We start from the raw sequence: 12,157 nt of genomic DNA, 5'->3' as shown, positions 1-12,157 counted from the left end.
AGAATAGTCAATTCAAAGAGCCAGTATATATTTCAGAATACAAGCAGAACCTGGGGAGATTTAATGGCCACTTCGAGTTCATCGACACCTACGTCTCTCCGAAGGGCAGACATCCCCAAGTTACTGTGGTCCTCCGAGATGTGTGTTGAGAGGGCTGTAGGCAGCTGAGCAAAGAGATCCTCCCGACGACGAGAAGACCTCAGAGTAAGTCTAGGACAGTCACTTCCCAGCCGCAGCCATAGCCGCAAAAGCAGTCAGGACACAGTGGTCTCCTCCCAGGACCGTCTCAGTGGTCTTTTGTCTGCAGACCCTGAACCCTTGCCTGTGAATCACATGCTTCTGAACCCTGCAGCTTCTTGGAGCTCGCTTTTGAGACTCTGCATTTTGCAGCTGTTATTTTCGGAACCCACAGTTTTGTCTGACATGTGCTTGGGGATGCAATCAGGTGGAGGTGTAAAGACACAGGAGGGAAAAGGGGGATGTGAAAGAAAACAGACAATCACAGTGACAGTTACAGTGGCCCTCAGCCACGGTACTATCTGCCACAGCAGCCAACACAGCTTAAATTTCAAACTGCCTTTCAAGCACTTTTGCTAGTTGTAAGTGTTTGAACCAAGGGCCTCAAGCATGCAAGGCAAGTGTACTACATGGCACCCCAGCCCAAAGGAAAGTGTGAGGAAAAAAAACTACATTCTGTTACCATAAGAATTTAAATAGCCCCTTTAGGAACACCAGCATAGTCACCTTTAAAAATTAGAATTTGTGAGCCTGGCATGGTGGCACAGACCTTTAATCCCAATGCTTGGGAGGTAGAGGCAGGCAGATCCCTGTGAGTTCGAGGCCAGCCTTGTCTACAAAGTGAGTCCAAGACAGCCAAGGCTACACAGAGAAACCCTGTCTCAAAAAAAAAATTAGAATTTGTTGTAGATTAATGCAGCGCTCAGAACTCATCCAAGATGTTTCCTTGTGCAGTAGACAGTAGTTAGCCAGGTGCTCACAGCTGACCAAAATGCACAGAATAAGCATTAATGAAGGCTCAGCCACAAATGAGAATCTACATTACCCCCTGTCAAGCTCAGACACCATTATAGAAGAGGAAGCTGAAAGGTGGTAAGGGTCAGAGGTCATGGAGGGCCGGAACAGAACAGTGTGTCCTAGCTCTGACAGGACGACTATACTTGTGGACTGGAACAGCTGTGGTTACCAGTATAAGACCTGCATCCAATCAGTCTAGCCAGAATTCCAGCAGAAGGAAAGAGAGACTATCAGCCCCACCCTAACTGAAGTGATTCCCAGATTCTGGTGCCTTCTAGGGGAAGGAGAGACAGTGTGTCACCTGGTATAGTGACCATATCCAGTGGATGCACCCACATCTACAAGTATATGGTCAGCACAAATTGGACCCAGTAGGTTATTTTTAAAGAGAGAAAGGGGACATAAAGTGGAGAAGGGGGAGAGAGATGGGAAAAGGAACAAGAGTAATTATGATTAAAGCACATTTTATAAAATTCTCAAAGAACTAATACAAATATTTTTAAATTAGTTTATTTTATATGTGTTTATTTTTCTGTACTAAGGACTGGACATGTGGCCTTATATATGCTAAGCAAGCGCTCTTACACCAAACTACATCCCCAGGCCTTTATTTATTTTAATTTTGAGACAGGGTTCTATCAGGCCCTTCTGAAGATTAATAATTTTTTTTAAAATTCTCAGTCTAGCAGTATATACCCATGTAAACAATGAAAAGTTCAGTATTTTGTGAATTTATTCTTACTACAATGGATCCTTAGACTTAATAGTCTTAAGTAATCATCTTTGTAGCCTGTAAGAGGTTTTAAAGCTGGGCACAGTGGCTAAAACACCTGTAATCCCAGTGCTTGGTACACTGAAGGAGGAGGACTTCTGCACTACAGAGTGAGACTGTGTCACAGCCCACCCACCCATCCCCAGAAAATACTCAAGTCGGTTTAATGCAGATCGGGAACCGAGACTGAGAAATGAAAAAGAACAGCCAGGAAGAACACACTGGTGTGAAGGTATATTTCGCATCTTAACTTTGGTGTCAGAATCATCCATCTGTATACTTGAAAATCTATGACTTTTTTCCTAAATATTACATATAACACATGTGCAAATTATATTGTAATTTATACTTCAATTTTAGCATATACCGATTGCACAAAATAAGTTTTCTTCTGGTATTTTCATCCTTTGTGCCATGTGCTTTGACCATATTCACTTCCCACTCTCCTCTCCTGCCTGCTCTTCTCCCTCCCACTAATCCTCTTTCTCTTCCTGACTAGTCCCCCTGCTGTTTCCATATCATGTATATCTAGATTCCACATACGGGAGAAGTCTAGGGTTCTGTACACAAGAGAAAACATGCAACCTTTGTCTTTTTGAGTCTGCCATGCTTAACATAATCATCTCCAGCCCTGATCACTTTTCTACAAGAGACATCATGACATCCTTTTTCCTTTCTGCTGAGCAAAATTCCACCGAATATATATGCCGCTTTTAACCCATCTATCTGTTGATAGGAAGCTGGGCTATCAACTTGGCTCTTGTGAACATGAGTGTGCAGGTATCTGTTGTGTTTCGGTTCTTTCAGGCCTCTGCCTGGAGTGCTATGGCTGAATCATTTAGTCTCTCCCGCCATCATGTGGGTGCTGGTCCTCTTCATTGCTGAGCCACCTCTCCAGCCCCTATATCTCAAATTTTAAAAATCCTGTTGAACTGACACTTCAAGGTATATAGGAGTGGGAGTTACATTTTTTTTATTTTCAGTTAATTATTTCTTTTACCTGCTATTTATAAGAATAAGTAAGATAGGGCTGGAGAGATGGCTCAGAGGTTAAGAGCACTGACTGCTCTTCCAGAGGTCCTGAGTTCAATTCTCAGCAACCACATGATGGCTCACAACCATCTATAAAGAGATCTGATGTCCTCTTCTGGAGGGAAAGGTGTACGTGTAGGCAGAATACTTTATACATAATAAATAAGTAAATCTTATAAAAAAAATAAGTAAGATATAGATGGCATATGTCCACCAATTAAAACTTACATTACAGACTAGAGAGATGGCTCAGAGGTTGAGTGCATCCTGCTCTTCCAGAGGACCCAGTTCTGTTCCCAGCACCCCCATAAAGCATCTCACAGCCACCTGTAACTCCAGCTCCAGGAGATTCCCTTCTGACCTCTGCAGGCATCTGTGTGTATGTGTACATGCATGCGTGTGTACATCCACACCCACATGCAAAATCCTTTTGTTTTGGTTATAGTGAAAGATCCAGGTGCACTTCTCCATGATGAGACAGATCTGAGGACTTTCAGACTCTTAATTCCAAGGAGAAAATTTGTTTTCTCCTCTGCCTACAGCATTTATTGCCAGAGATTACCAAGAAGCTAGAAAAGGCTATAACCAATAAGAATGATGAAATAGTAATAAATGCAGATGAGCCCTGGCCACTTGCTGCCGAAAGGGTTATTGTTTGTATACATAAGGTGTTTAAAAGTGCATATCCAGAATTTATGCTTGCCCTAAAGAACTAAAAGCTATCGAGTCTGACCTCAAGCAATGCCCTCTAGTTAGATAAGCATAGATCATAAGATGGCAGGAAGTGGCTGGAAAGATGGCTCAAGAGGTTAAGAGCACTGGCTGCTCTTCCAGAGGTCCTGAGTTCAATTCCCAGCAACCACATGGTGGCTCGCAACCATCTATGATGAGATCTGGTGCCCTCTTCTGGCATGCAAGTGTACATGTAATGTAGGCAAATAAGTAAATCTTTTAAAAAAAGATTGACAGGATTAAAAAAAAAAAAGGTAGCAGGAAGATGCAGCCTCCTAATCAACTGAGCTTTGCTAATGTCTGTCTAATGCAAGCCATCCTTTCACTTGTGAATTCAGCCTACTGATTACTTTAGGTTTTCCCATCTGAACCTATGATATTTGCATCTGGTTGTCTCACAGGGGGGCGGGGCATTCATATAAGACAACAAGAGAAAGAGAATATGAAACATTTATACTTCATCAAATCTTGGTACCAGAATTAGGTAATCAGGATGGCTTCCACACTTCTCTGCATAAGAGAGCATTCTAAGTTGTATAGGAATTGCCATCCAGGCCTGACAGTGCCTGTAATTCCAGCATTTGGAAGGCTCTGAGGCAGCAGCATCAACAAGAGTTCCATGCCACTGGCCAGAGAGTTGGCAAAAGACATGAGATCGAACCACGAGAAACCGAATGGTGTCTGAGATCACATGTGTGCAGCACAGGCAGGTCTCCTCCAACCCGCAGCCCTTCCACTCACTGTGACACCTCCCAGAACAGAAGGAGACTTTCTCAGTGAAGCAAGCGAAATGCTGCTGTCTGTCTTTCTCCCAGGACTTGGCACACCCTGATGCCTAAGTATATACTGGGGGGGAAAAACTAATTCTTTCCCTGCAGCAGACGAAGCTGCCCTTCCACAGGGAAAGGCAGTGGGGAGAGCTCTGGTAGACTAGGGGGCTGCCAAGGAAGGACACCCTGAGAAGGGTCCTCTTTGTACGCACAAGCGAGGGTCACAGCAGCTTGCAGCCTCCAGCTGCTCTTCCCAGCCCCTGGAGCCCCTGGGAAGCATCGCCAGTTGCTGCTACTCTAATTCTCATTTTATTAGGCTTTAATCAAGCTTTCTTGTGAAGTGCTACATGAATTCAATTTTGGATTTCACAAATAAAATAATCAAATGAGAGGGAAGCATCATAGGCATAAAACGTTTTTTCAAATGAAAATGATATTTTTAATTTAACCACATAAAAATCATCTGGATGCAGTATGTCTGAGTGGCAGAGAAATTGCTGTATTGTCTTACCACAGCCATTTGTACAAAGGTTGGTGAATGATTTCCAATTATTTAACTGTTTTCCTTCCTCTCCGTTAAACACTGACCTGACATTTGTTAAAATGCACCATAGCCAGGGGATGGTGGAATGGCTCAGTGGGTAAAGACACTGGCCACCAAGTTCCATCCCTGAGCTGCACATGGTGGAAGGAGAGAGCCAACGCCCACCAGTTGTCCTCTGACCTCCATGCATGAGCTCCATGGCCTCTGGGTGCCCACACACACAGTAAATGAGCAAACAAAATCTACCCGAGAACTCTCCTCCTGTGGAAACACTGTAATAGGAATACTGACTTACAAATCTTATGTTCATTTATGTGTGTTGTTTAGGGAAGCTTCATGTGATAGGGTTGGGGGTATAGCTAAGCGGTAGAGTACTTGCTAGCATGCTCAGGGCTCTGAGCCGGATCCCCAGCACTTCAAGAAAAGAAAAAGAAAGAAAAGACAAGGAATTTAAACTGGGTATGATAGGAAAAAACATGAGTGTGAGTCAACTCATAGCCTGATTTCTAGTTTCTACGTTAACGTATCAGCTGAGCACCTTGAGCCCTGCTTTCTTGTGAAATGTGTGAGTCTCCTTGGCCTTCCAGATCTACAGCTGATGAGTCTTCTCCTGTTCTTGGATAGTCTCCAGAACCCGGCTGTATAGACTCCCATGAGAAAGAGGTTTCTATCTCTGCTAGATCCAGCCCTGGTGCCAGCATGTGCACTGTCCTGCAGCTGTCTGTTCCCTGCTAGTTGCTTGCTCGCTGACGGCACCAGTGGCAGTCAGAAGGTGGCACAGCAGTATTGCCTGCAATGGGAGAACAAACACCCAAGATGAGAGATCACTCTGATGTCTGCTTTGTTGTTCAGAGTAGGATGCCTTGGGAGGCAAATAGCCAGGGAGCCGTAATTTTTAATTTACATGTAATAAAATTGGCTTTCATATGTGGCGCTGGTTATACAGGTCTGTGAGCACTGTAGTAAGCACTGGCCTGATTGGGGCACAAAGTGGCTCCATCATACTAGAAAACTCATAATTGGAATCATGCACATATGTAACTTTTGGAGACTCACTCAACATAACCCTTTGATGTTTATGCTTGTCGAATAATCTGTATCATCAATTTGTACCTTCTCATTGCTGAGTATTGCTTATGGATGTCTCTTGCATTGTTTATCCATTCACCTATTGATTGGCATTTGATTGCATTCATTTGGGGTCATTATAGAGCTGCTGTAAGCAACAATGTATAATTTTCTTCAGTGAGCTCAAAGGTGAAACAATGGACACCTCCTGAGCTGACACTTCGCCCCAACCATCCCTACCCTGTCTTCTACAAGTTCTGACACTGACTTTTTATAAAATGGTTGGAAACTGGAAGAAACACACACACACACACACACACACACACAAGTTTGAGGTTTTCACTAATTTGTGTGTCTTTGTCTGTGTCTGTGTTCTGGTTTGTTTTCAGGCAAGTTCATGGTAGTATCTCATTGTAATTTTTATTTGCATCTCCTAAATTGCCAAGAATGTTGAACACCTTTTTGTGTTCACTTGCTACTTGGGTATTCCTTCTTTAGTGAAGTCATCCCCTATTGTTAGCTTCCTTCTAAAAGTCTTAGAGTAAGGACCACTACTTGAATAAACATTTGTTTCTGTTGGAGTGTAGATGCCCAAATATCTATCCCAAGCTCTCTAAGTTGTCTTTTCTTTGCTGAGTCACCCTTCCACCTTTGTGGGTCATAGTTGTGTGGCTGTATTTCTGAGCTTGCTTTTCTATTTCAAAACTTTTGTGGCTGTTCTAGCTCCCTCACCTTTCCATGTATGTTTCACAGGTTGTTTTTTTTTTTTTTTTTATATTTAGCCAAAACATTTTATCTTGGATTATATCTGTAAATCAACTTATAGAAAATTGGCATCTAACCACTATTGAATTTTCTAGTCTCTAAATGTATCTTCTCTTCATTTGTTTAGGATCTTTTTTCTTTCATCTGTATTGTAATTTGACTTTATCAGCATTTAATAGTTTTCAATGGATAGGTCCTATACACACTTTGTTGGATTTCTAAATATTTTGGCTTTTAAAAAGTCTTTGTAGGACCAGGCATTTTGTTTGTTTGGTTTTGGCCTTGTTTTATTTTTATTTCATTCTGTGTTTTCAAATATTTTATTGGATTCAGTTTGCTAATGGTTTTATATTCAAGGTCATAGAGGATATCAGTTTATTATTTTTATGCTATTTATTTTTGGTATCAGAATAATGATTCTTAAAATGAGTTAGATGTGTTTCCTATTTTCTAACAAAAATATGGAGAATTAATGGTATTTCTTTAGATGTGTGGTGCAACTCACTAATGAAATCAACTGGGCCTGGAATCTCTCTTTGGAAATATTTCTAATTGGAGATTCAATGGCTTCAGCAGATACAGATCAGTCAGGCTATTTGGAGGAGAGGGAGGTTTAGTAGTTTGTGCCTTCAAGGAATTGTTGGCTTTAAGTTGTTGAGTACTCTGTTGCACGTAGAGTTGTTCAAATAATTCCCTTTTTATAGTTGTCTTTATAGGCTGTGATGCCCCTTGCAGTCGCAGTCCTAGTCATAATCTCTCTCTCTCTCTCTCTCTCTCTCTCTCTCTCTCTCTCTCTCTCTCCCTCCCTCCCTCCCTCCCTCCCTCCCGCCCTTCCTCCCCCCCCCCGGTCCCCCTCCCCCAGACAGGCTTTCTTTGTGTAATAGCCCTGGCTGTCCTGGACCTCTCTTTGAAGACCAGCATGGCCTCAAACTCACAGAGATCCTCCTGCCTCTGCCTCCTGGGATTAAAGAGTGCTGGAATTAAATGTGTGCACCACCGTGCCCAGCTCCATTTTTCTCTTAAGCTAGAAGCGTGTCAATTTTATTCATTTTCTGAAACAATCATCTTTTTGTTTCCTTGATTTCCAATCTCATTTATTTCTTACCTTTATCATTTTCCTTTGTCTCCTAATTCCATCAAACTTGGAAAAGGCAGAAGTCATCAGCACCGTTGCTATAACCTGATTTCATCCATTCTTCCGAGAGATTCCCTAATGGTCTTCCATGTGTTGCCTCCTTGCAGTTGACTGGTCTAAGTGTCTCCAATGGGAAGGACCAGCTTGTGGTGTTCCACACAAAAGACAACAAAGACCTCATTGTCTGCCTCTTCAGCAAGCAGCCACCCCACGAGAGTCGAATTGGAGAACTTGTTGGAGTCCTGGTGAATCATTTCAAGAGGTAAAGCTTTATTTTTGTAGCTAAAATGTTTAATCATACTTATCACTGACCTTGGTTTGTGCCAATGTGAATATATTGTAGTTTTCCTCCACAAGGACAATTAAAGCGTCTGTTCCCTAGAAGGTAAAATTAGCATCCAGCCTTATTTCAAGGCTAGGAATGGTCCTCTACTTCTCCTGTATCTAGCTTTGCCAACACTGAGAGATTCCCTCATGGTTATTTCATCACTGCCAATCCAAATGTAATGTAATTCAACCCAAACAATGGAAGGAATCGCTTTATATTTCTATAGCCACTGCTTTGCATGCACCAAAACATAATCAGCTGGTGTGTCTGCCATGACTATAAACAAACTAGAAAGCAGATGTAAGATAGCATGTAGGTCCATAAAGGTTGAGGAAATTCCCATGATGGGAAGAAACTATTATAGAAACAGTCATGACAGAAAACAGCATATTCTGAAAGAGTCACTTTAAAATAGAATGGCGTCTTGGGGAAGGGGCAGGGTGAGTTGGAACAATGATATAAGAAATGTAGGCTGGAGAGGTGAGTCAGCTATTAAGAGGACCCAAACGGGTTCACAACCATTTGTAACACCAATTCTAGGGGATCTGACACCTTCTTCTGGCCCCTGTAGGCACTGCATACATATCGTCCATAGACCATACATGCAGGCAAGACACTTGCACACATACACATAAAAATAATAAATGTGTTTTAAAATATGGACCACAGATTCACCCACCCACCCAGTGGAGGGGACTATTCAGTAAATAATTTTAAGCAGGAGAATAGTTTGTCGAGTTTTTGCTGAAATGCAGAAGATGAAAGTTTCTTTGCTGTTGAGTGATCATGGAGTATTGAACAGTGTCTTCTCCTACGTTTATATTCTCATTGTGGTGTGCCGTCCTTTCCCCACCCCCACCCTGTCTTGGTGAGAGAACAAGGCCGTGCAACAAAATCAGTGGTGGCAAATGGTACAGGTGGCAGTTCCATTTCCTCCTGAAAGATGTCCCCACATTCTCAGAAGTGCTCAGAGCTCCCTGACAGGGTTGTACCCATGTCCACAAGTTCTACTGTCTCGTTCTTCCTGATAATGTATATTATGTAATATAAGCAGTCTTGTTTGGTTTAGGACAGGATCTCTATGTAGACCAGGCTGACTTCAAACTCACAGAGCTCCACCTGCCCCTGCCTCCTGAATACACTACCCTTTATTATTAAATCTTGTATTCTAAATCAGAAGGGATCTTTAAATGTTTATATATTTTATAAACTATGCTTAGTGAGCATCTGGTAGAAAAAATAGAATATATGGAATTGACTTTAAAAAGATATCAGTAAGCCTGGTGGTGGTGGCACTTCTTTAATCCCGGCACTCAGAGGAGGAAGCAGGTGTATCTCGAGGCCAGCCTGGTTTACAGAGAAAATGCCGAGACAGCCAGGGCTACACAGGGAAACCCTGTCTCAAAAAAAAAAAAAAAAAAAAAAAAAAAAAAAAAAAAAAACCAGTGGGGGGGGGGGAGCTTTGTGATGGTCCATCCATATTGTCAGCTTGAGTGGACTGAGAGATACCTAAGACACTACTGGGTGTCTGTGAGAGTGTTCCCGAGACAGTTATCATGTGTGGCAGTAGCTGAGAAGTAAGGGTCTGGCCCTGAGTGTGGGTGGCACCATCCAGGAGGCTGGGCGCCCAGATGGATTCCCTGCATCTGCCAAACATCTGTAAAGCTAAGACGCATACAAAGGCGTTCAGCATGAAAGGTTACTATGGAGGCCTCTGCAGTGGATGTCCCTAACTCACATGAGCAGGCTCGTCTTCCTGTAAATATTTAGTCATGGCAAAGTACGGACAATAGAAGGGATCACCGCTTGTTGTCTCTTACTTGGAAGACTTGTAGTAATAAATACAGTTGGTTTTGCCTGAGGAACTGAAGTATTCCTATCTCAGTCTGCTTTCTTGTTTAGTAAACTCCAGCTGTCCTTAAAAGCCTTCTCCTCACGACTGGAACCTGATGTGGCTTGTTCCTAGGTGTGTACCTCCTACTTATCATGTAGGAGAGAATTTGCCACTTCCTCACAATTCTTACGTGTAAGAGAAGAAAGTTGACAAGATGGTAAAATTTTTCCAGTTTATTCATTGCTTTTCTGTCTTATGACCTTGGAGATCAATAAATGATAAGGTATTAATCTCCCTTTCCTAAAACCAAAAGAGTAAGCTGGAAATTTCAGCTTAGTTATCATCAACCTGATACTTGCTTGATAAGGAAAAGTTAATTTTATTTTTCTGGCCATTGTCCTTTATTATCTGGTCTCTTATCACTGTTGAGATCATCACAGCTCACAGTGTGTTTTACAAGCTTGGTACTGTTGCATGTAATCTTATTTGTCCCTGTTTCGTGATGGAAATCTAGAGGAGAGGGGTTGGCTTTTCACAACTCTTTATGTTCTAGATTTTTCCCAAGCACATTCTGTAGTCAGAAGTCAGAGGGAAAGCAGCTCAAAACCACACTATGTAAGCCCTAACCCAAACCGAAACCACAACACAATTATCTGGGTAACTCCTTTCCCCCAAGGCTACCCTTCAGCAGGTAGCTAGGAAGCAGCAAGAGAACAATGCAGGGAAAATAAGCAAAGGCAGATAGAGAAGTGAGGAGTTCAGGAATAAGCTTTATGTGTGTATCAAAAACAGAAAAGGCTGGGTGTGGTGGCACCTTCCTGTCATCTTAGCACTCACTACACACAGACTAGAGGATCAAGAGTTTGAGAGCCAGGCACAGTATCACCAGCACCCAGGAGGCAGAGGTAGGTAGACTTCTGTGAGTTCAAGGCCAGCTGGTGAACATAGCAAGTTCCTGATCAGCCGGAGCTACACAGAGACCCTGTCTCAAGGGAGAAAAAAAAAAAAAAGGAAGAAACAATGGAAAAGAGAGGACCAAGGTGGGTTGACAGGGACCAGACCTTTACACCACTATCCTAAGCAACAAAGAAAAAAATAGAATGCATGAAAAAAAAATACAGTTTTAAGACCTAGGACATCAGGCAAGGATGGGCAGTGCTTGCTGAGAGGTGAAAACAAGGTGAGTCCTTCTGGGCAGAGCTGCCAGGCTATGGCACACTCAGGGACCCAGGTAGAACATAGTATTCTCCCTGAGGCTAGGACTGGCCTGAGGAGACTAGGCCAGCAAGTCTGAAGATCAATGTGCCAGAGAGGAGAGGCATTCAGATACCCCTAGAGACCCCCTTAAGCAATTCCAGATAAGTATGTGATGAGGGGAACCCCACAGCTAGGGAACAGCACCCAGGTGAGAGCCAGGGACAACAAAGGTCCTGTCCCCACATTCACAGGCACTTGTGTGAGGACTCAGGGAGATCTTGCCTCAGGAGAAGAAATTAGAGTAGGCCCTAGGCACCGTGCTTCTATAGCAAATACTGTCCAGTAAATCTTCAAAGCTAAGCCCGCCTACTTCCATAGAGCGCAGCCTGGGGCAAATCTCATGAGTATTTATAACAACACAAAAGTGTTCACAGCCGGTAAGGTAGAATTCTAATGTCTGGCATCAATAAAAGATTACCAGGCAAACAAATGGCAAGAATGCAGAACCCATTATTTCAGGACTTCTGGATTAACTTGAGATGGAAGGCATAAAAGTAAGGGCCAAGTCAATTCAGTAAATTGGTCTTCATCACCATCTTTTTGGGAGAGCTGAAGACAGACAGTTCCTAGCACTTCCTTCCTTGGGATTCCTCAAACTAGCTACTTCTCAGTAGATGAGCCTCTTTCTCTCACCTCCTGCAGTGCCCACTCAGCCTGTACCTGCTAGTCCTGCCTCCCCGAGCATGCACCGCCTGTGTTTCATATATTCTAAAGCATCTGAAAGCAGTGAGTGGACCTGGGGGTAAACGGGGTTTACACGTGTTAAGCACATGCTTTCCCACCCAGGTACACTACCTGCCCAGCGTTCTCCAAACAGTAACACCCACATTACTCAGGGCTAAGGATGTAGTTCCGTGGGAAGGCACATGCCCGGCGAGCACAGAA

The 12,157-nt window shown here is 43.0% G+C and overlaps 1 protein-coding gene across 1 annotated transcript in view; it reads left to right on the top strand.

Annotated features, from left to right (window-relative positions):
• The window catches only part of Myo1d (myosin ID), a 304,092-nt gene that overhangs the window by 217,730 nt on the left and 74,205 nt on the right, over positions 1 to 12,157 (top strand). Inside the window, exon 21 of the mRNA XM_051158110.1 lies at positions 7,961 to 8,115. Within this exon, the coding sequence (XP_051014067.1) occupies positions 7,961 to 8,115 (155 nt within the window). The remainder of the gene's footprint in view (positions 1 to 7,960; positions 8,116 to 12,157) is intronic.

This window comes from Acomys russatus, chromosome 16 (assembly GCF_903995435.1).
Source record: "Acomys russatus chromosome 16, mAcoRus1.1, whole genome shotgun sequence".
Lineage (NCBI taxonomy): Eukaryota > Metazoa > Chordata > Mammalia > Rodentia > Muridae > Acomys > Acomys russatus.
Note: the sequence above shows the minus strand (reverse complement) of the source record. Positions and strands in the feature narration are given on the sequence as shown.